The following is a 22,086-nucleotide window of genomic DNA, read 5'->3' on the forward strand; positions in this document are numbered from 1 at the left end:
TTACGGATTCGACTTGACCTTCGGCAACGACATTCGCCAACCATACATCTGCACCAGCTTCTTGATTGGGACTCCCGTATCACACGCTTCGTACGACAAGGAGGGAACCCAAGGCCATGTTCGAATACTTCAGGCTCAGGGTCCTTTCCAACATGGCCAAAACTATGGCTCAACTCGCCACCTTACCTTCCTTTGACAATATTGGGTGCATTCAAGAGGACCCAGGCACTCCAGGCAAGTACATAGTTAGTCCCGTGTACCATCGAGACGTGATGGTAGAGAAGGAAGATCCAAAAGTTGAGGCTACTGGCCCTTTCGACACTGCCGCCGAGTACCTCGCGATGCACACAAATGTGCCTGATGGAGGGTGGGGTACCTCGTGGACAATGGCAACTGGCAGACTTCTGCCGGTGCTCGTCACATATTTGCCGCAGGATGACGGCCGGTTCGTGCTCGAGCTCCCTGGATTCGACTCTTCAAACATCTTGGTGGACGCCAGCGGCAGGGTGACTGGGATTACCGACTGTGATCTCGCACAGACGGTACCCCCTTATGTCGGTTACGCCAGGTATCCGGGGTGGATAACTCGTGACTGGGACCCGGTCTGGTACCGGCCTGACTCGGAGCATGAGGACTCCAGAATGGAACTGAATGCGTATCGAGATTATTACGCCACCGAGCTGGAGCGCGCTCTTGTCAGAAGAGACGATCTTGTCTGTGCCTTTGTGAAGCACACTCGAAGATCTCACAGGTATGAGGCCATCTTTTGGATTGCCCTGCATAGCAAGCCGAGTCGCACCGAAATCGTCCGCAAGTTTCTTCAACTGGCGTTGCCAAACCTGAAAACTCGTATCATCATATGATCTGGATTGGGGAGGATAGATATGAGGATGAAGAGCGGGAGGAGCTGAAGGAAGGGTTCGACTGGCTGTTCCACTTAGATGATTCGGCGGCACTTAACCCATTGGCCGAGAGACCGCCCATTGTAGTTTCAGACTCGGACGAGTCGGAAGCTGAAGATGAAGCTGCAGCTGAAGCCTAAAGTGCTTAAATAGAACATGCTATCTCCCACGCTTACCATCTGACAAACTGATATCAGCTTGGTATCAAGCGCCTAAATAAGCAGCAGTGGCTAGGGGACAACACCACCTACCTAGCGACCTACCTACCTACTTAGATCTATCATCGTACCTTAGATATTGAGAGCATACCTTATTCAAAATTCTAAAGCTGCTTACTGTGCTGCAAGGTCCCAGAGTGCCCACCTAACATGACGGTAGCCAGCCAATACGCAGTTTTACTCAGACGGTATCACCACATTTTGTGAGTGAAAGGTCTTCGTTCTCAGCATTACCACTTTGTACTGTTGATAGCTCTGGCCGTGACAGTTCCGGAAATGTTCCAAACTGCGAGACTGCACCCTGGCTGCATGTCAGCCCTTTAGGATCCGCAGACATTGAAAGGCGAGCTGATCAAAGGGCTGGACTGGGAGTCGAACAGAGGGGAATAATGGGGATCTATCGAAGGTAGAATAAAGACCCCCCCAAACCTAGAGGCCTTGACCAGTGTTGGATACTAGCCGGTTCGCCATAGTACTATCTATTCACTGCAGCACCTCACAACGTTCAGGGCCTCTTTAGCCATTCAAGAGACAACTCGAGTTGATCATTCATCAGTCTCTGACGTGTCAGCAACAACATTAGCAGGAAATCTACCTTGAGTTGGCCCCAATCAGAGCTCGCCATGGCTCCAGCTGACATGATGCCGGGAGCATATACTCATCCTTGGTTCGTACACCCTTATGTTCTGAGTGAAACCCCCAGCACGGCTCACACTTCACCTGCCATGTAGCCCCGTATGCCACAAATCGCCAGAATAGTCGCTGCAAGAATCAGGGGCACGTAAATTGGTGTGGCGTCTGTTTGGAACACCATGACGGACGAGTTCCTGAGTGTAGTCACTGTCTTCAGAAGCGGGAGGCCGAGGCTGCGCGGTTGCAAAGAGATGCGGAAAAGGCGGAAAAGGCGGAAAAGAAGAAAAACAAGACACCAAACAAACCGAAGAAACCGAAGCCAGAGGAGGAAAAGAAGACATAAACCCTGAGATGGAAGAAGCAAGATGCATAAAAGGGTATCGCCTCTGGCGAAGGGCGCGGTGAAACGGTCGATCTGACAAGCCGCCTCAGCGGGGGTGTCACTTGGCTCGCTTGGTGATTCAATCCACCAGGAAACCAAGGTTGATTTGCTGGTGTGTCAAATCACAGCTGTGGACAATATGATTACGACGATGTACTGGAAGCAACTGGATATATACCTGCGGTATCTACTTTAAACGAAATGTCGGCGTTGGTGCTACGAAGAACAACTATGTTTGTTGTACCAGGTACCTACCCCTGAAATTTGCACACCTTTAGGATCTGGTTTGGGAGATGGAGACTTCACTTGGCAAGGATCCTCGCTGCTGGCGAGTATCGCGGTTCAGAGAGTGACAACAAATGAGCATTAAACAGCAAGTCTATCGAACCATTTCATAATAGGAACAATCCTTCGCTTATATATCTCCCCACCATCAAAAGTCCCTTCATTCATTAACCCATTACTTCATAACAGAACCCCCCTAAAACCCCTCCAACATGTCAGGCACTCAAGCCAAAGTCTGGGGAGCATAGCTCTTATCAGGCACAACAGCCTTCCCGTTGACCAACTCCCAGTCAGCATAAGCAGGCCAGACAATCTGCTTCTTGCTCCAGTCGACCAGAGACCAGGTGGTGAAGCCGTTGCCCTCGCCAAACTGGCCGCTCCAGGACGAGCTGAGGGTGTAAGGGCCGCAGGTGACGCCGTTGGTCGGGGCGCGGCTGGCGGGGGCGCCGGTGACGGTGTAGGAGCAGTTGGTCACGGCGGCACCGGTCTGGGTGTCGACGCCAAAGGTGACCTTGCACGAGGTGTCGGCCTTGTTGCAGGTGCGGGTGAAGGACTTGACGACCCATTGGGGGGTGGCGGCCATGGCGGAGACGGCGTCGCGGGCCTCGAGAGCGGGAGCGGCAAGGGCGGTGCCGGCGAGGCCGAGGAGGACGGTGGTGAGCTGCATTTTGAGATTTGGTTGTTTTGTTTGAGTGTGGTAGAGTAGACTCGAGCGTGACTGTGACTGCAAGACTGGATGCTGGTGATGGTGATGAGGAAGTAAACTGGACCAAGACTGAAGACATTCAACTCCTTTTATACCTATTTACTCGCATACAATTCAACATGTTGACCTCTCCTGACATAAACATGATCTGACATAAGACCCTTCCAGGATTCCCCGGATGGCCACTGCCGAATACATGCTATGCGAAGCATCTCCAAGCCGCAACACGAGAATCATAGTTCCATTGGGCTTGGTCCGCAGCTCATCCGGCATAGTTGGAGCCACGGTGAGGAGTTATAGTGGGTAAGCAGATGCTGCGACGTTACTTCGGGTCCTTCGTATTCCCCCAACTCAGTCGCTCACCTGACCGCTCGGTGAATTCGTATCCTTCTTTTCTTGTGCCACCTCATCTCTGGGTCCTCTATGATTTGGTGGCTATTTACAGCCCTGAACTAACTGCATAGAATCCTTCGCTGTTGTCAAAGTGTTACGAGAAAAAGCCTCTGCTATTGACATGATTGTTTTGTTTCCGGTGCTGCTGCAGAAAAACAAAAAGTCCGAGCGTTATTCCCGGGTAGGCCGGGCTGAGGATGTAAAAGGTGGATGACAGGTGAAGATCAGTTCAAGAACGAGCATCGGCTATGCCCGGATGGGCCGGGGAGGCATCTACTGACGATTCGAACTATGTAATGGCTCCACAGTGTCGAACTGCCGGGAGCTGAATATCAAGCTTGGCCTTGAACTTCAATCCTTTTTAACTTTTGAATATTACTGACTATCTGACAGTCCTTTTATCATATTTGTGCATTGAATACATTATTATACAAGTTTGCGTTCTTGTTGCTTCATAACTCGTCAAGGCTGCTCAAAGTGTTCCCCCATCGCAGCCATTACCCCAGGCGGGCCAGCTCCTCGCTTGGCCCTATTACTCTCCTCCAAATAATCCGTCAACGCTTTCCAAGATACAATGTTATTAGGCTTGTGTTCCATCATTCAGATGCCAAGCGTGCGAGACAAAAACACACAAAACAAAAGCCAGTGCTCAACCATCAGGGCTTACTGCTTGGTTGTCCCAGCGAACTCTTGCCCGTCTCTGTCTGCCCAGTATACGCCGTGTTGTTGAAGTGCATATCGGTTCCGCCAACCATGCTTGGCTGATGGGCTTGGGCGGGGTATGTGGTGTTGAGAGCATGGTGCTTCTTCTCGGGAGCCGCTATACGAAGGGTCCAGGTCAGTCACTGGAGAACCACGAACAAAGAAACAAGGAATGACATACGCTCTTCGTTGATCATCGTCGCCTGCTCGAATCCCTTGCGCATTGTGTCCTTGAATTTGTCCATTGTGATGAAGGTTTTCCGTTGTATGTCGTTGTTATGTTTTTTGTAAAGATGAACTTTAGTTTTGCCGAGGACAAGTCGATAACCTATACACCAGACCTACTCTGGATTTTAAGTTCTGTCGTTCAGCTGGACTGATGCAATCATCGTCATGTCATCGTCTCGACTTCACGATGGTGCCAAGATCCAAACGCTTGGCTGATATCATCAAAACCCAACGATCAGATGAAGTGGGGCATTCTGACGGCAGATCTCAGGGGCAGTGCACCCCTAGAGAAACCTCACGAACCCCAACGAGCGATGAGCTCATCCTTCTTTGCGCTTCTGGCCCTGAGTTTGGCCATGCTGTTGTTGAGCCCTTCCTTCTCTTGGCGAATCTTTTCCAGTTCCTGAGAGAGCACATCGATCGAGCTCTCGATCTCGGGGTCCACCAGTCGAACATGTCCAAAGGGGCTCTCCGCCAGGATCGAGTCACGAATGAGTTGGATGGCAACCTTTCCATCAGCAATCTGTCTGGTGGCCGTGTAATCGAACGATTCTTGTACGTTCTTGGCAATATCCTCGGTCTTGCTGCGCCTTTCGGCGAGAATACTGGCCAACTCCCTTGCCCGAGCTGGGAAGTCAGGTGTCCCCTCTTCCTCGTGGGGTAAACTGATAGCAAGCGATCGCAATATCTCGTCCAGTGGCGACTCTTCCATAGCACCGCCCATCCCAGAAGAGCGTCGCGCATGTCTGGGCCGAGGACGAACGGGAGAATCCATCACACCGCGTTGACTAACGGTCGGACGGCGTGAACGCGGTGTTGCGAGTGCGACCTTGGTGGCAACCTCTGACTGGGCTATCTCGAGGAGAGAATCGGCCGCGAGTTGGTAAGCCTTGAACGCCTCTAGGCGTGCGCTTAAATCTTGCACATGATCGAGGAGGTAGTCGAGACAGTCGTGAACCTAACCCCGCGGTTAGCCCGAGGACCCCTACTGCTGTGTCCAAGCCACCCACATATCCAGTTGCCTGTTTCGACTTTGCTTGCTCCTGGCCATTCTTGGCCTCCACCTTCTTCAGCGCCGGCTCGAGAAACTGCTGCTCGACAGACATCTGTGCAACAGGCAGGATCTCGGAGTAGAGGGATTCGACCTCCTCCTGCAGGGAAGAGACTTCTCCAGGTGAGACTCGGCTGCTGGACCCTGAATTCTTCTCCAAGGTCTCAAGATAGATACGATCGAGTCTCGTCCGGACGCCCTCCACAGTACACTTGATCAGCCTGCCCTCGCGTGAGTCCCTGAATCGAGAAGGAAAACAATGGGGGATAAGGGTCCGCACCTCGCACATGTTTCACGCAGCATGACGACATGATTTTGCTCTTCAGGGTCTTTTGTATCCAGTTCCCATCCCAGTTTCTGGAGGCTTGCCAGGAGCTTATCGTCTGAGCGAAACAGGGTGTCGACGGTTTGCTGGATGGCCGGGCCGGCCCCTGTGGTTTGCTGTTCCAACTCGAGAAGTTGAGAATCCAGGGACTGAGACAGCTCTTCAACCTGAACACCTTGTTATTACCAAGCTCGCAAGGGTCGAGATAGGAGGGGACGTGTGTTTCTGAACGCACAGCCAGAGTAAGATCCCTACGTTGGGACTCATATTTTCGGTCTTGCTCCGACTCAAACACCCGTCTTTCCTGGCGAGTCTGGCGATCCGCAGCCACGAGGCGGTCAAGGGCCTCACGCTGCTGCTTCAGGGTCTCGGTCTGCTTGGTGATGGCTTGGGTAGACCTGTCCAGCTGTTCGATGGCGTCTCTGACATTCTCATCCGTGAGTCCCTGAACAGCAGCCAGATCCGAGGATGATGCCAGCTTGTCGACAATGCCGGCCTTCTCCAGTGCAGCATATCTCGTAAAGGGTTAGTATGAGAGGGAATATACAGGACGACGACGATGACCTACTGGGCAAATTCGTCCGGGGTGAGGAGAGTGTCCGGGGTGAGATGGGATGTTGCCCACTGCACAAACTGGTTGCCCGTGGATGAGCCGTTGAAGGCGGCCCTCACCGCCGCTGCATCGAATGACGCGTCGTACGCCCTCAGCAATTTGACGAGAAATTCAGGGTCCATCGGGACAGGGATAGGTTTGCGGGCAGAGAGACACAGCAGCAGCTCAAAGCAAAATCCTGCATCCACGAGTCGAGTCGTGGTGATATGTGGCGTTTTGGTGTTTCTGTTGACTTTACAGCGCATCCCCTTCTGTTGTTTTTGGGCCCTCACACCCCTAACCCCGCTCCAATGTGGCCTGTGCACCACTGCCCTGAACACGCCAAGGTTCGGGGAAGGCTTCCGCTCCAACATCTCCTCCTCATGGCCGGTCATGGGTCTTCCCCAGATTTCAGATCTTATCTCAACGACAACTCAACTCATGCCTTATGCCTCCTGCCTCCCTTTTCATCTCTTACGCCCGTAGCCTTCTGGATGGCATTTCTATCTCCAACAGCATAAAGCACACACAACACACCATATGAAATATCTGACTGCGGTGTGCCGAAATTGACCAGCGAGCGCGCGACGGCCAGCCACTTTCTTGCCCAACATGACTGAACGAGTCCCTGCATATCTCTCCCTCGGTGACCCATGCGGAGAATATGGATGATACCTGTCCAGACCGTGCTTGACGCCGCCCACCTTCTCTCAACCGCCCGGTCTACCCTCGATCCCCCCGATCGCCTTCCAAGGTTCCCAGCCGCCGGTGACACACGCTCTCTGCCAACATTTCCATGGCTGGCGGCCCCTCCCCCCAAACCGGGGCCTGGAATGGCCCTGTCAACCGGCCTTCTCGAAGAATCGCAGAGGACCTTCTCCAGTTTGGCAAATCTAACCGAGAAAGCGGAATCCCGGTCGACCGGCCTTTGCCAGTCCGATTTTCTCTCGTTCCCTGATCGCAAAGGGCGATCTAAGGGAAGAGGATGTTTCCTTCCATCGAAAGTCAATGATCCGGCCTTCGAGAATCGTCACTGCCCTGATACGGGCTCGTGTCCACACCCGAAACTGGGACGGGGGAAACAAAAAGCAGCGGGTGCGCCTGCCCATTCTCGACCGCGGGCATCATTCGGAGCTTTCGTCGTGAGGCTTATTCGGAAGACGTAGACTCGGACCCGACCTGTCCAGCGGGCTAATCACGGCGGTTTTTGCACCAGAACTGGTCGCAGCAGCGTGATGCACAGCGTGTTGATTGGGCTAGTTCATGCGTGCTCGACAGGAGCGTCAGCCTTGTGGTGATGCCAACACAGCGAGTCCCAGGCTCTCTCTTTCCCCTTCTTGTCGCGATCCAGTCGTACAGCATGGCGCGACTGCAGTGGTTGCAACGAAAATGGACACGCTTGACGCTCAAAGGCCGACCGACAGCAGCATGCGCCCAGGATGTCGCCGATCGTGGGGAACAGCCATCTCGCAGCCCGAACTAAGCTGCCGTTGGAGGATGAAAATAGGAAGCAGGAAGACGCTCAGCTATTCAGGGCCTCGACCACGGTTTTCGAAGACGATCGTCTGAATTAGCTTCTCCGCGCAGCACAAGCACAAGCCGTTGTGGACAGGAGACGTACGACGGCTGGACCACCTTCTCCGATGTCCCTCGCCATTACATCCACCTTCCCCACGAGCCAACCCAATCGCACCAGCACCAGTACACGACACAGACCACGGAGACCACCCAGCGTACCAAGCACACCACACCAACCACCCGGGCACTGCACGCTCCCCTCTACTTTTACGATGCGCATGCGTTGTACCTGCTGTGCTCTCAGTGAAAACATCGCTGATTATCACGCTTGGGCCAGAGGGCGGCTCGAGCCGCAGGAAACCGTTGTTTCGGGGCGGAAAGGTGCAGATTTACCGCCACATCCCCGAGCTCATACTACTTCATGACTGGACTGCTCTTGATGCTTTCGTTTGAGGCCCGAAAAAAGATACGACGTCTTGGCTTCTCGGTTTGTCATGGTGTCCCGATTGGGCTTCAGTGGACGCTTGTTGACAGCCCCCTGGTTCGCACCCTCTACGCCGCAGCCACCACGGAAGCATCCGGACGCTGGCGCTTGTCAGATCTGACATGCTCCTGTCTCTAGCCTAACGCAGCCCTGAGGATGATAGCTTGATTGCTTGCTGTCGTTTGGATGACTGGCAGCCACACCGGCATCTTGTTTGCGGGGCGTTGCAGTGGCTTGATATCCATGTATCGGGTAGCCTATGCGGCTTCGGCCCCCCTTCCCGGGCTCTGTGAGAGGGGCCTCCTGTCCGTCATTTTCATGACATGACAGTCAAGACAAGACCCCTCGCTTGGATGCGTGTTTGGGCGGTACGTGGCTGCGAGCAGGGGTGCGTGGGTTGCTGGACTGAGCCTCGGGGGTGTGTGTGTGCGTGTGTGTGTGTGCCTGTGTGTGAGAGAGTAACAGTTCTGTAGGCACTAACTCGTTATGTGCCTGCTCCCAGTTGAGTTATGCCAGGGTCCTTACGCACCCCGGCCGTGTAAAACGAGAACGTCACCCCTCGAGCCAACCGTTCGGTGCTGGGATGGCGATATTGCAATAGGGCCTGGTTCCCGGCGGCACAGAACTCCTGCCGTTCCGGTTGCTTGGAGACTCAAAGCACAAACACTCGATCTCCCAAGATGTTCCCGGCTTCCCAGATACCCTTTGTGTGCCGCTTCTGTTTGATGACCCAAGCATGCAGGTCATCGCGGGCCGTACAGGTAGAGGGAAGAAAGGGACTCCAGGAGATGGGTAGCCTACACCGACAAGTTGACGTGTCGTCCTATTACATCACCTACCACCAACCGCCATGCTGTGAAGCCCAGCCGGCAAACACACCACGGCACCACCACGGCCACCACGGCCTGGGCGTCGTGTCTATTTTCTCGATCTCTGGGTTGGATGTGGATGGACTGGGGAGAAAGTTCCGGTGGCACTGGGCCACAAGCCTGCTCGAGTATCGAATCACAGTCGAAGCATACCGAAATACTCCTGATCAGCAAGAGCACAGCGTTTGGTTGCGGGGCAGCACCCTCCCCCTCTCTTTTTGTCTCCTTTTTGTGCCCAGTCCTCGGTGGCTCTCGGGTGCGGGCGGAAGCAAGGAAAGGGTGACCTTCACCTCCGGCCGAGCGAAAGCTTGGGAGTAGACTTTTGTTTCCCAACCGACCCCTTGACCGCTTCGCTTCCCACAGCGCCAGACTGGGCACAAGGAACAAGGTCAAACTCCACTCCATGCCATGACTGATACTGATTCGCATTTCCACATGGGCGCCGGGGAATACAAACGCGAGGCCGGCTGCAGTGTGTGTCCCAGACACCACGAGGTTCTGACAAAAAGAAGACTTGCCAATGCAGTCCCCTTTAAGTGCGACTATCGCCATCCTCTTTTCTCGTCTGCTGCTCCCGTCTCTACCGTCTTCTCGGATATCCTTCACGGCCGGTCTTGTCTCACTGCTTTGACATATGTACGGCTTTGTGTGAGAAGCAAACACTACTGTCACTACTGTTGTCCTATCCTCTGATCCCGAAGAAAGTCGTTTCGGCCTTCTCTTGGTTTCTTCTTGATACTACACTAGTCCTCTCGGATCCGAGCCCCGCTACCGTGGTGCTGGGTCTCGCTACATACTGCAATGGCTTCACAAGCAACCGTTCCAACGCCTCTCGCATCTACTTCCACAGTCATGAACACCGACTCAGGCCGGTTACTTGTATCGCCACCCCAGAACTCTGAAACGGCACCCCCACGGCGGTATCAGGAGCTATTATCCCGAGTTTTGGATGGTGGGATTGCTGTTGGGATTGCGGTGGTGGCTCAGTTGTTGATGGCTGGAATCCAGGGGGTGTTGAACGTCAACAGCAACAAGGTCGAATTTCCTCCATCAGTTGTAGCAATGGCGGCTATTTTTGGGCTGTTTTGTGCGTGCGGGTGTATCTTCCCAGGTGCAGAGGACTTTTACCGGAACCACCTCAAGAGACCGGTAAGACTTGTTTTCGTTGATAGTTGAGTGGAGGTATGCCACAACACGAGGCTAACAAGCGATCACAAGGCCGACCTCCTCAACCGGCACATGTCTATTGGTTTCACGATTCCATTTCTTATGATCTGCAAGGGCTCGCTCACAGATGTCTGGGTTATTGGGCCGATTATTGGTTGCTTCGGTAGGACGTCCTTCCCCATGAAAAGAGACCGGGAAGACTGACCAGCCTAGTCCTCACCGGCCTTTTCAACACAGTTTTGTCCTATGTGCTAGCTCTTCCACTTCAATGCCTCATGGTGCGGTGGGACTCTGGCAGCTGGTCTTCGTCAGACATCGAAAAGGGGTCACCAACAACTGAAAAAGAGAGACAGAACCCTAAACTTCGTTCACCAGTCAAATCAGTATGCGATTCCATGGACACAGAGGACTTTTCTTTGGGTGTCCCCCCGCCTGAATCGATGACCCCTGATTCCAAGGCCTCGCCAACTCACCCTCTATCGTTTTCAACATCAACTAAACTCTGGTGTCTTGCAAACCCAATGCTCCTTCTCATGTGGACCTTGACTCTCACCATTGGCCTACCTCTCCGCGTCTGCCTTGCTCTCGATACACCACTATCCACCTTACTGCTATTCGCCCTTTGGCTTTCAACTTTAGCCATTCAATCATCGCTCAAAACCTCCCCTTACCTCCGCCCATTCGCCCGCACGCTCCTCTCAGGCCTCTTCAACGCCGTCTTCTGGACCTCCCTCACAATGGCAGCCTACCTCCTCCTCGACGGCCACCTCTCCTCCCGCCCCCTCCAAGCCATGCTCACAACCCTCGAAAGCCACAACCCTTTCTCCAGCGCGCTCCTCAACAGCTTTTCCGTCCCCCTCACAGCAGGGGACGTCGCCCTCTCCATCCTCAACGCCGGCCTCGTATCCTGGGGCCTCAAACTCTACGAATACCGCCTCCAGCTCTTGTCTCGCGCAGGACTAACAGTATTCACCGTCTCGTCCCTCATCGCCCTAGGTAACGTCTCCTGCGGCCCCCTCCTCGCCCACACAATGGGCGTCGCCCCCCAAGGCCGCGCCCTGGCCTTCGCCGCACGGAGCGTGACCCTCGCGCTAGGCAATCCCGTGCTCGACACCCTATCAGCAGACAAGTCCCTCAACGCAGCAATGGTGGTCATAAGCGGGATCGTCTATCAAATGTCGCTCGGGCTTGGTGTCGGCCGGTTTTTGGAAAAGCATCTTGTTAACATTGGGGGCCGCGATGATCACACCAACGATACCACCACCACCATCACCACCAGCAAAGGGGAAAACGACCCCCGAACCGTCGCGGCAGGCGTAGCAGTGGGCATCAACGCTGCAGCAATGGGGACTGCCTATCTCTACGAGACGAAAAGCGAGGCGGCGCCGTATTCGGCCCTGTCGATGATGGCGCTGGGGATCATGACGGTGGTATTTTCGACGATTGGGCCGCTGGTGTCGTGGGTGTTGGGGAGTGTGGGTGCCTAGATTGGACAACACACAAACTTCTTTTTTGGGGGTCAACAAACAAGTTTGGACATCATTCCGGGCACTCAGGACCTTTTGAAGAGATGAAAATTATGGGAGGGAATAATACTACTACAACACCAAAACAACCGAAAACAAAGTGGGCTAAAGTTGCTTCAAGGCTCCTGGAGAGCAACCAACAACTTACGAGACCAAAGAGGGATGTACGAAACATGTCATGAAGTGGACGTTTCATTTTTTCTAGGGAAAATCTGCGGGGCGGCGTTGGCTATATTATACCCATTGTGCAGTTTCTAGATTGGAACGGTTTCAGAGCTCCGACTCCCGTTTTGAGGTCTTTTGCTTTTTTCTATTTTTTTTTCTGTCTTTTTGATGACAGCATTGGCGACGGAGTTTATCATCATGATGAATTGTTTATGTATTTGGTAATCGGGAAGTGATAGCAATCAAGTAAGCCAGAAAAGGAGGTTATTGTACCTGCTTCTGGTTATTGGATGATGATCTCTTTGACTTGAAAGTTGCCTGCGTGTGATCATAGTAAACTGTGGCGCATGTCTAGTTGGCGTGTCACCTAGCCAGGCTGCCAATGGCTAAAGCAGTCGATAGGATAGAAGGTAGACTTGGAACAAATTTTGTCTGGCAGACTTGGCAAATAATCATGACACTCGCAGACCGGGGCAGGGCATTTTGCAGAGAGCAATGCTGATCTATTGTCGACCCGATGTCCTCTGTTGGCTACTGAGACTGGACCTCAGATACCCTCTCATCCTGTAATTGATGCCTTTCACCCAATTTCCTTTTCGATCCATACACGTTCCCATCTCTACTCAAGTCTATGCATCCCATCTCCGTTAGCATTCATCCAAGACAAAAAAAACAAAGGTCACCAAGATAAAACTCACCTCTCAATCAAGTGCAACCCACTCGCCGTGTCAACCACCCCCGAGATCTCTCCCTTCTGCAGCGCAAAAGCAGCATCCTCAAATTCCTTCTGCATGTCCCCGCGTCCGAAATAACCCAGGTCGCCCCTCTTGCGCGCCGAGCTACAGTCTGATTCCGACAGGGCCAACTCCCCCAAGGTGATCTCCCCACTCTTGATCCTCTGCTCGTGTGCCTTGATAATCGACATGGCTTCCTCCTTGGACCGGGTGATTTCGGCCTGTTGCGACAGCCAATGGTCAGCTTACAGTCCTCCTTCAAGACATGGTTAAAAATGACCGTAAACATACCTCCTTCCAGCTGGACGCCCGGCGACTGTCCCTGTGCTTGACCAGCAAATGCGCCGCCCTGATCTTGCCGGACTGGGCGTCGCCGGTGGGAAGAGGCGCCTTGGCCGAGTGGTAGGTCGCCATGTACACCTTGAGCTTCTCGGGGTCGGTGCCGGCGGGGGGTTCCCACCTCGAGGTGCGGTCCACGGAGTTGAAGTAGTAGGGCAGGTTCTTGGAGTTGGAGTGACGGACCTCCCAGTGAGGGGGGAGGCCGGTTTCTTGCTGGTTCTGGGGCAGAATGCAGGGTTAGTTACATGATATAGTAAGCTCGAGATATTGATATTAAGACATACGCCGTTCATGATGATTGATTGCTGGTCTAGGATGGACAGAAAACAACAAATGGCTACTACTTTGTTGTTGTTGTTGGAGAATGGACAACAAGGCTACGACGTGATGAAACGCTGGCTGGGTTGAACTGGTGGGACTTGGTGCCGTGGAGGGGCAACGGGTTGTGGACCCTTTTTAAATGGTGGGATTGGAGTTGGTATGTATCTAGACAAATACCTACCGAGGTAACCAAAAGAAAAGCAGTTCCTAAAAAAAACACAGAGAAGAAGATGACGTGCTGCAGACGGGAAGGTTGGAATAGGTCGTCGAGGGTTGCACTGAGAGGGGTCAAGTGTGCAATGGAAACCTTTGGATGGATTGCGGAGTGCAGCAGGAGACCACCCCGCTCCTGCTTGGCGCTGTTGTCTCCTGCCGGAGTACCTCACAGGGCAAGCCCCGCCCCGGGGGGTCTTCAGCTGGACGACTGAGAGTCTGAGACCATCCCGTCCATCCCGTCACCTGTCTTCCTCTTGTCCCAAGGTGTGCCACTCACTCTATGTACCGGGGATCACGAGGGACCCCATCTGATGCTGATGGATGCGACGTGACGCAGGTTAACTGTACCCTACATATCCGTACTCCGTATCCATCAGGCATTCAACCAAGGCCTCAGACAGCAAGATTATCTTGTTCCAGGTAGGTTGTCAGTGCCTGAATAAGCCAAGTGGGGCGTCCTGGTTGGCTGCTGACCTCAGGCAGCCGGAAAGGGGCAAGGCGCGTGTGTTCCCAACTGTTGCTCTTGGTGGCGCGCCGCCCACAATGCACTGTGCCTACGTTTCGCGCCCTTGACCACAAGCTTTCGTTCACTCAAGATATCCATAGAAAAAGACATCCATCTTCAACTCGCTCCCCATTCCACCCCAAGACATTTCCACTCGACTTCAAATAATTTTCTGCACCAGGTAAAATTCACTTTACTTTCTGCATCTTCTGTGGAACTCACCTGGCGACACGTGTTTGGACCATCTAGCAGCCTGTTCTCGCCTCCTCAAAACTCAAAAAGACCAACCGCAACTCTTTTACCACCAAACACCACCTTACACAACCCAACCACATCACTTCCAGGTTTCCGCTGCCCGAAAAAGTTTCAGTGCCTCCACCACCACCTGCTACCACCAGAAACCATCATAACACCACACAACACACTCCTCAGCCACGACATCAGCAATGGCTTCATCACCAGCCCCTTCAGCTTCGGGCGAGCAATCGCAGCTCCATGGCCAGAAGCCCCTTGAACAAATCACGTTCCGTTTCTGCTCGGAATGCAGCAACATGCTCTACCCCAAGGAAGATGAGGCCGATCGCAAGCTCATGTTCACCTGCCGCACTTGCAACTTCTCCGAAGAGGCCACCTCGTCGTGCATCTTTCGCAATGTCCTCAACAATGCCGCTGGCGAGACGGCCGGCGTGACGCAGGACGTTGGCTCTGATCCTACGGTGGGTGATTCTTCTGTTGCTTCCCATCATGCTAGCTCGTTTGAACAACACCCGAACCCGGACCACTGCGCTTTTGTCTGCTGCCTGACATGCGGCCGCATGATTTCGTGTGAGATTTGCAAAGACCGTCTCGCCGTTCTCCCCACCGATGCCCACAATCCCGACATTCCCGTACCGCTCCAGAACTTCATGCGGCTCGATCAGGGCGACGCCGACATTTGCGCCTGGCAAGACAACCGCGAGAACCTCGCCGACTTCATGGCTCGGAGCGAGCAATACTTTGGCGACTTGATGGAGGAGGACGAAGAAGAAGCCATGGGATTCGAGCCCGAGAATAACGCCATGTCACACTACGTGCTCGCTCAAAGCGCTGCTGTGTAGTCGCCAAACTCTTTCGATACACATTCACTTGACACGACGAGGCTATGACGACATGATTTGACGTACAAATTGTATAATATTCCTGGCAAACACGGCGTTCTTCATTTTTCTTGCAGCGGCACACGCAATCGTTCCCTTTCTCTCGACGATCATATCCCGCAGCGTATACCGGTACATAGATAGCAGCGGGTTGGGAGTTCCGGTGTTGATTTGGTTAAAGCGACGAAGTGCACGGGTTTCACGTTACCTATGTTTGAGCCAGTGGCTGACGGGGTTTCTGCTCTAGCTGCCAAGAGAACAGCGCACTTGCCCCTCTTGCAACCATGGAGAGGCTGTCTTCTTTCAGTCTCAACAGCGAAGCGCTGAAACGGGAATGGTAAGCAGCTCCAGGCCTGTCACCTTCTGGAGTCCAACCGTTGCTGACCCTTTCTCAGAAACTCTTTTATGTGTGCTGCTATTGCGGTAACATTTACCAATGAGTTTGGTCTTTCGGCGGGACACTTGTACATCGGCGAGTAAGATACAGGAACATTTGCATGACACGGCGTTTGGCGAGATTGTATAGGAGTGGGAGACGTTTATCACTGCTAGGGTAAACAAAACTTGGCTTTGAGGATAGGAGGAGGCATCATCGATGGGAATTAATTTTTATTACTGGGCTGTTTATTCATGGGAATGAGGGACAAATGCGTGAAAGGAGAGGTGATTCGAGTATTTTGCCTGTATTGAAGCTGTACAAGTAGTTTACACGACGCCGTATAACGCCGTTCTGATGCCACTCCCCAGTGGAGCAATGATATAATACACCCAAATGATCCCTCCCATGATTTGATTTCACGTTTTTTATTGGTGTTGGTCTCAGTTTATGCCTGCGAGGGGGCCATGCTGAGGATTCTGCTCCACTTCTTCTTGCGCAACTCCATGCCCACGACGCCGTTGATACGGGATCCGATGGGGTCGCCAGACTTGTTGATCAAAACGCAGGCGTTGTCGTCGAACTTGATGCAGCTTCCGTCTCTCCGGGTGACCTTTTGCTTCGTCCGCACAACGACGGCATGTCTGATATCACCACGCTTGACCTTGGCACCCGAGGCGGCGGCCATGCCGGCAGCTCCCGCATCTCTTTGCTTCTGCACGACCACCACGATCCGGTCGCCTGTATTGGTCAGTTGGGTGAGTTTTCTTCGGGTTTCTTGGTAATTATCATCGTACCGATCGAGGCGTGTCTCTTCTGGCCGATGACCATGGCGCATTCAACAATGGCGGCGCCAGAGTTGTCGATGCAGTTGAGCATGCTCTGGTGGAGAGGGTTAGCTTGATTTTATATTGGGCAAAAGAATAGAAAAGTACCTTTAGTTGAATCATCTTGTCATCGGACGGCCAAAACCGTACCTGAGGGTGTCGTTGCTGATCGTGAAGCTCCCGGATGGGCAGCCAATTGCCATGCGGCGACGGGATGTCCTGGCCGTGGAAAATTGTTCGCGCCGACCCGAGGGGCACAAGGCTGTGCTTATGTAACATTTGGACAGAGGCTGCTTTCTTTGAAACCACGCCCAATCGGGATCCTCATGCAAGCTCTTTAGCTTGTTCCAACATACCGGCAGCTGTGGATCCAGTCAAGACGAGATCTGGCCAATGCGAAGCTCAGCGCAAAAACTCGCGACAGGGGATCAGCTTGTTGGCACGCGCTGTCCCCGCCAGATTCCGCCAGATATGGTGGTCAACTCGCCTAGCCCCCTCAATTTCCCTGGCAACGAGAGGGCAACCAGACAGCAACCGTGATCCTGTCTTTTTTCGTTCCCCTTTTCCCCGTCCGACCTCTTCTCCTGTACCCCATGCACACTTTGCAGGTTTCGGGAAGTCAGAGTATCTGTAACGCGGGTCAAGTCACTTGAAAGTGCAGCTGCAGTCATACGGTACAGACCAGCCAGTCTTCAAGCGTCAATCTATATCCGGAATCTGTTACCTAGGTTGCTCCCGTAACTTGCCAACTTATGACGACAACTGGCATTCGCAGCTCAATTTGCAGCCAGAGGCGAGCCCAAGGTTTGCATCTGTCTCACCTCCCACACCTACCCATTGTCGGCCCAGCCGCTGCAGGTCGGCTCCCTTCCTTCCCACAAAGGAACCTAAAAAAGCCATTATTGGCACTTGCGCCGACCCGATCTGATCTGCCCGGGTCGCATGAAGGCAGTCAAGTCTCGCATTGAACATTGACCCCCTTCGTCCACTCCTTCTTTCATATTTCGAACATCCGACGCCCGACTTCACCTCACAATCCTCCCACCCACCTCGGTCGACCAACTCATCGATACCCGACACACACACAACACAAAGATGCCTCCCCAGTCACAAGCCAAGGGAAAGAAGAAGCTCACGCTTGCACAGCTAGCTGCTTACGACGACATTTTAACCGATGCTCTGATCGACCACACTTATTACTGGACAACCATTCCCAAAAATCGCACATCTTACCATCCTTCCCGGGGCGTCAGAGAGGAGGAAATCGCCAAGCTCATCCAGACTCACCTCATCATCAACTCCGATCTCAAGACCGCCGAAGAGAAACTGCTTGCGACCGACGGCCTAAAGCGATTCTACAATGGTCTCAAAACATCCAAGGAAAAGGATGACTTCAAAGCCCACATGCGGCGCTACATGTCGACCTACCTGCCAGATTGCCCTTTCGAGGTCAGTGCAACCAATCGCTACACCATCGTCACGTATGAGGCCAGCATCGCAGCCCGGCGCTTCATCAGGCGCAACGAGACGATCAAATACCTGGCCGGAATCCAGGTGACAATCACCCCCGAGGAGGAGGCAGACATGGCATCTCGCAAAAAGGACTTTAGTCTAGTGGTCAGCAGCAGGAGCAAGTCAACCAGCTTATTCATGGGGCCTGCTCGATTTGCCAATCACGATTGCGACGCGAATGCCCGGCTCGTTACTTGCGGCCAGGCAGGGATTGAGATCATCGCATGCAGGGACATTGGCGTGGGCGAGGAGATCACAGTCAGCTACAGCGAGAGTTACTTTGGAGAGGACAATTGCGAGTGCTTGTGCCAGACGTGCGAGGCGAGACAGGTCAATGGCTGGCAGCAAGATGAGGGGGGCACTTCGGTGAAGAGAAGCATCGAGGATGATTTGGCGGCGTCACAGGGCTACTCTTTCCGGCGGAGGTTGAGAGACGAGAGTGTGGCAGGTTCAGGCTCTCGAACTCCGTCCGTCACCCCGGATATCCGCCCGAGGGTCCTCAAGAAACGGGGAAGCCAGATGGTTCTGAGCGACAGGCAGTCAACAGCGGAATCGACGGAGGGCTCAGGCCCGGGGCGCAAACGAGGTGCGGCAGCGCTCGGAACCCCGCCCATCACTCCGGCTAAGCGCCTCAAAACTATGCAATATGATCTGCCACCTACAACATCCGGATCGCCAATTTCGAGAAGCAGCTCGGAATCTGAACTTTCGCGTAGTCCACTTGCATCTGAAGCCGGCAGCGCCAATCTCACCGACGTCACGACCCCCGCTTCAGACTCGGCAGATGGGCTCATTCTTTCACCTGAGCCGACGCCTATCAAGCAGGCGATCGAAATCCTAAGAAACGAGCAGCCTACAGCTGAGATAGACGTACAGCAACTGCCCGAGTCGATCTCCCCGGTGCCCCACAAGTCGTACGGCTTCCCAACAATTCTCCCCACCACCGAGGTGACCCCTCCGGCCGAAGAACTGAACAACACAGAAGCGACGAAAGCGACTCCTCCAGTAGAAGAGGTGGTTCCAATGCCACCTCCCAGTGATGCGGCCGCTCCGACAACGCTGGTAGGAAAGGCGAAGGGTTCCAAGAAGCGCCAGGCCGCTCAGCAACGGTCACCACGACCGGCACAAAAGCGTCGTGTGCCAGGAGATTACACCCTCACACCCTTACTTCTCTCAGAGCCCGAGACTGCCTGGATCCACTGCACCAACTGCAACACTGCATTTGTTCAAAAAGACGCCTACTTTACGAGAGCCAATTGCCCACGTTGCGAGCGCCACTCCAAGCTTTACGGCTACGTCTGGCCCAAGACCCAGCCAGCAGGCAAGAACGATAAAGAAGAACGCATTCTGGATCACCGTGTCATCAACCGTTTCCTGGATCCAGAGGACGAGGCGAGGGCGCGGGGGAAGAAGGGCTGGCGGGCAGGCTCACAAAGAGAGTCGACGATGGACACCGAAGGAGGAAGCAACCCTCCCCAGCGGGGTAGGGCCAGAATCAGAGAGAGTTTGGTCCCGAAGGCGGAAGGGGCAACCGCTGCTGCTCTCGATGGAGTTCGGCGGAGTGGGCGGGCTCGTAGGGCGAGCGCAAAGGTTATTGGGGATGCATAAGGATGGAAGAGGTTCACTCAAACGAGTTGATCACGGTTGATTTTTTCTGGAACTTTGTACAATAGCTGATGGGAATAGCGATTATATTATGGTTTTCGATGGCTCGGAGGGTCTTGATATGTTATCCACGATGGCAGTGTCGAGGGGTAATATATATATATATCATTGTGGTGGATGGAATATTGGTAATTATTGCTTCGTCTTCGACGACGAAGAAAATAGCGTTGAAAAAACATGCAAGAATATGTACACTCTAACACTCCCAAAAGATGCATTGGTGATGATCTGTTGATCTGCCCCTGATGAGCCATCGAGGTGCTTCCGGGAGGGTGGTCCAAGCTCCCATTGTACCCCTGAAGGCAGCTGTGAGCCTGCGTAGTATTTCAGACACTCGTACAGCTCCTTCCTTTGTTTGTCTCTTCGGGGCAACCGATGCAGGAGCTCCAGAGAGAGAGCTTGCTTGCTTCCTTCCTCCTGTTCGCCAGCCTCTCCGTTTGCGCAAGGCTTCCGTCCTCTCTTTTTGCGACACTACCGACGGCGCATCATCCCTCCGACAACCATCAACCCCACCCATGGAGATATTTTCCTATCAATTCAGTTAATTCTCGACTCTCGTTCTTATCGCTGCAGCATCGTCATCATCGATACTAAACCGCAACGGTTCTCCGGTCCAGCAGAACCAATCGCGCCGGTCAGTTCCATCCATCATTTCCAATTGCGCCAATCAATTGCCTTGATAGCTTCTAATATCCTCAACCCGTCACAATGGCCGACAGCTTCAACGAGGTCATTGTCGAAGAGACCCCGGCCACCCAGCAGACTGGCGACGTCCAGATGACCGAGGAAGGCGATGCGCCTGCCGCTGCCACCGAAACTTCTGCCGCTGGCGGCAGCACCGAAAATGCCGATTTGCCTTTTGCTGAGAGCGATCCCGACGATACCCGGGCGCCGCGCATTACCTTTTTGCAGTACCTGAGGAGCCCCGTCGTCACTCTGTTGATTGGTAGCAACGATGAAGAGACCATCCTGACGGCTCATCAGGGGCTGTTGACCCAGAGCCCATACTTTGCCGATCGCATCGCCGAGTTTGCCGATGATGGCAGCGTATGTCTTTCTCCTGACCTCTAGTAGCAGATGAAGGCTAACCCACCGCTTCCACGACAGTCCCGCCAGATTGAGCTTCCCAACGAAGACCTCGACGCCATGGGTTGCTTCCTCGAGTTCCTCTACACGGGCGACTACTTCCCCAAGAAGATCGCCGGCCAGCGCAGCCTGGAGAAGGACGCCTCGATCCCCGACGTGGACTACACCGGGGAGCAGCTCCTCAAGCACGCCAAGGTTTACACTCTGGCCGAGAAGTTTGGCCTCAACAACCTCAAGAACTTGGCGTCGAGCAAGATCCACTGCGTCAACTCCACCGCCAAGGGCGAGATCGCCTACGCGCGGTACGTCTACGAGTTCACGGCCAAGGACGACACGAGCATCCGCGCTCCTGTTGCCAACTTTTGGGCCACGAGATCGCACACGCTGCGCGCCGAGGCCGAGGACGAGTTCAGGAACTTGTGCTTGGAGTTTCCTCGGTTTGGTTACGATGTTCTTAGTAAGTTTTTGGTCGAGATGGTATGGAGGGAAATGCTAACCATGACATTTCAGCCCGCGTCTTGGACGAGAAGCTCAAGCGGGAGCGCAACGAGAAGATGCACCCCGCTGCCGGGAGCGGGAGGAAGAGACCTCGTCACAGCAGCGCCACCAATGCTTAAGGTTGTCTGTTGAGGATAAAGAAGGGAGACGGAGGAGGATAATGGATACCCATCACTATAGCCATGACCACCACTACCACCACAAGGGAGGGAGGGAGGGGAATGGTTGTTGGAAGAGAAAGGCAGCGACGGCGTTTTTGCAGAAGTTTTGTTAACCTCTTTTGCTTCATTGGGGCTTATACCACAGCTATGCTTGACTTACGGAAGAAAAGAAACCAAGCGGGAGACGGACATGACTTTTTTTGTATCATGTACCAAAATGTAAGTTATTTTTCTTGTCCTAGCTTTATATTCTTGCCTCGGCGGGAGGAGGATTTCCTTGAAGTGGTGATAATTTAGGTACCATAGTGGAAAAGAGGCGTTGAAACTGAATAAAAAGCAGATTAATAACAGTTCAACCCAGATGGCGATATCCTCATTCTTTGGTGTCTTGTTTACTTGCTACCTCGGGGAAGGATCAGTGATAGGGATGAAGCGGGAAGGGGGTGTCCAAAGGGGAGGAAGTACGGTCGAGCCATGAAATTAAAAATCAGGTTTTCAAAGGCACGGTAGAGTGACAAAATGAGAGTCTCATCGCACCATCGATATTAGGCTCTTTTTTCAATG

General features: G+C 53.5%; 10 protein-coding genes across 10 annotated transcripts, besides 1 other annotated feature; 5 read left to right on the forward strand and 5 right to left on the reverse strand.

Annotated features, from left to right (window-relative positions):
* Nucleotides 1-152: 152 nt before the first annotated feature.
* Nucleotides 153-863, forward strand: QC764_0110660 (uncharacterized protein; the record flags this gene model as incomplete). The annotated part of the gene is made up of 1 exon (XM_062941162.1): nucleotides 153-863. One exon carries the CDS (start codon nucleotides 153-155, stop codon nucleotides 861-863), a length of 711 nt encoding a protein of 236 aa, XP_062795892.1.
* Nucleotides 864-2,643: 1,780 nt separating this feature from the next.
* On the reverse strand, nucleotides 2,644-3,087 carry QC764_703880 (uncharacterized protein; the record flags this gene model as incomplete). Its single annotated transcript, XM_062950045.1, has 1 exon — nucleotides 2,644-3,087. The coding sequence occupies one exon, from the start codon at nucleotides 3,085-3,087 to the stop codon at nucleotides 2,644-2,646; it is 444 nt and encodes a 147-aa protein (XP_062795893.1).
* Nucleotides 3,088-3,886: 799 nt separating this feature from the next.
* On the reverse strand, nucleotides 3,887-4,466 carry QC764_0110680 (uncharacterized protein; the record flags this gene model as incomplete). Its single annotated transcript, XM_062941163.1, has 2 exons — nucleotides 3,887-4,339; nucleotides 4,403-4,466. The coding sequence occupies 2 exons, from the start codon at nucleotides 4,464-4,466 to the stop codon at nucleotides 4,176-4,178; spliced, it is 228 nt and encodes a 75-aa protein (XP_062795894.1). The 3' UTR covers nucleotides 3,887-4,175.
* A 278-nt stretch (nucleotides 4,467-4,744) lies between these two features.
* QC764_703870 (uncharacterized protein) lies at nucleotides 4,745-8,763 on the reverse strand (the record flags this gene model as incomplete). Its single annotated transcript, XM_062950044.1, is given in 6 exon segments — nucleotides 4,745-5,407; nucleotides 5,460-5,739; nucleotides 5,781-5,992; nucleotides 6,061-6,340; nucleotides 6,394-6,800; nucleotides 6,811-8,763. The coding sequence occupies 5 exon segments, from the start codon at nucleotides 6,789-6,791 to the stop codon at nucleotides 4,745-4,747; spliced, it is 1,833 nt and encodes a 610-aa protein (XP_062795895.1). The 5' UTR covers nucleotides 6,792-6,800; nucleotides 6,811-8,763.
* QC764_703860 (uncharacterized protein) lies at nucleotides 6,839-12,443 on the forward strand. The gene is made up of 3 exons (XM_062950043.1): nucleotides 6,839-10,437; nucleotides 10,507-10,618; nucleotides 10,669-12,443. Exons 1-3 carry the CDS (start codon nucleotides 10,090-10,092, stop codon nucleotides 11,940-11,942), a joined length of 1,734 nt encoding a protein of 577 aa, XP_062795896.1. The 5' UTR covers nucleotides 6,839-10,089; the 3' UTR covers nucleotides 11,943-12,443.
* Nucleotides 12,444-12,614: 171 nt separating this feature from the next.
* Nucleotides 12,615-14,042, reverse strand: pin1 (peptidyl-prolyl cis-trans isomerase Pin1). Its single transcript, XM_062950042.1, has 4 exons — nucleotides 13,504-14,042; nucleotides 13,172-13,438; nucleotides 12,845-13,101; nucleotides 12,615-12,775 (listed from the first exon to the last, which is right to left on the reverse strand). The coding sequence occupies exons 1-4, from the start codon at nucleotides 13,510-13,512 to the stop codon at nucleotides 12,766-12,768; spliced, it is 543 nt and encodes a 180-aa protein (XP_062795897.1). The 5' UTR covers nucleotides 13,513-14,042; the 3' UTR covers nucleotides 12,615-12,765.
* A 257-nt stretch (nucleotides 14,043-14,299) lies between these two features.
* Nucleotides 14,300-14,329: a sequence feature (Short protein (QC764_0110720, KAK4667883.1) was converted to a misc_feature.).
* A 378-nt stretch (nucleotides 14,330-14,707) lies between these two features.
* QC764_703840 (uncharacterized protein) lies at nucleotides 14,708-16,219 on the forward strand (the record flags this gene model as incomplete). The annotated part of the gene is made up of 3 exons (XM_062950041.1): nucleotides 14,708-14,977; nucleotides 15,645-15,734; nucleotides 15,793-16,219. 3 exons carry the CDS (start codon nucleotides 14,708-14,710, stop codon nucleotides 15,835-15,837), a joined length of 405 nt encoding a protein of 134 aa, XP_062795898.1. The 3' UTR covers nucleotides 15,838-16,219.
* Nucleotides 16,176-16,879, reverse strand: mrpl38 (54S ribosomal protein L38, mitochondrial; the record flags this gene model as incomplete). Its single annotated transcript, XM_062950040.1, has 3 exons — nucleotides 16,176-16,514; nucleotides 16,571-16,655; nucleotides 16,709-16,879. The coding sequence occupies 3 exons, from the start codon at nucleotides 16,877-16,879 to the stop codon at nucleotides 16,222-16,224; spliced, it is 549 nt and encodes a 182-aa protein (XP_062795899.1). The 3' UTR covers nucleotides 16,176-16,221.
* Nucleotides 16,880-17,695: 816 nt separating this feature from the next.
* Nucleotides 17,696-19,720, forward strand: set9 (histone lysine methyltransferase Set9; the record flags this gene model as incomplete). The annotated part of the gene is made up of 1 exon (XM_062950039.1): nucleotides 17,696-19,720. One exon carries the CDS (start codon nucleotides 17,696-17,698, stop codon nucleotides 19,718-19,720), a length of 2,025 nt encoding a protein of 674 aa, XP_062795900.1.
* A 430-nt stretch (nucleotides 19,721-20,150) lies between these two features.
* Nucleotides 20,151-21,897, forward strand: QC764_703810 (uncharacterized protein). Its single transcript, XM_062950038.1, has 3 exons — nucleotides 20,151-20,824; nucleotides 20,885-21,320; nucleotides 21,374-21,897. Exons 1-3 carry the CDS (start codon nucleotides 20,486-20,488, stop codon nucleotides 21,478-21,480), a joined length of 882 nt encoding a protein of 293 aa, XP_062795901.1. The 5' UTR covers nucleotides 20,151-20,485; the 3' UTR covers nucleotides 21,481-21,897.
* The last annotated feature ends 189 nt before the right edge of the window (nucleotides 21,898-22,086 follow it).

Source organism: Podospora pseudoanserina (genome assembly GCF_035222485.1).
Source record: "Podospora pseudoanserina strain CBS 124.78 chromosome 7 map unlocalized CBS124.78p_7.2, whole genome shotgun sequence".
In the NCBI taxonomy this organism is placed as follows: domain Eukaryota; kingdom Fungi; phylum Ascomycota; class Sordariomycetes; order Sordariales; family Podosporaceae; genus Podospora; species Podospora pseudoanserina.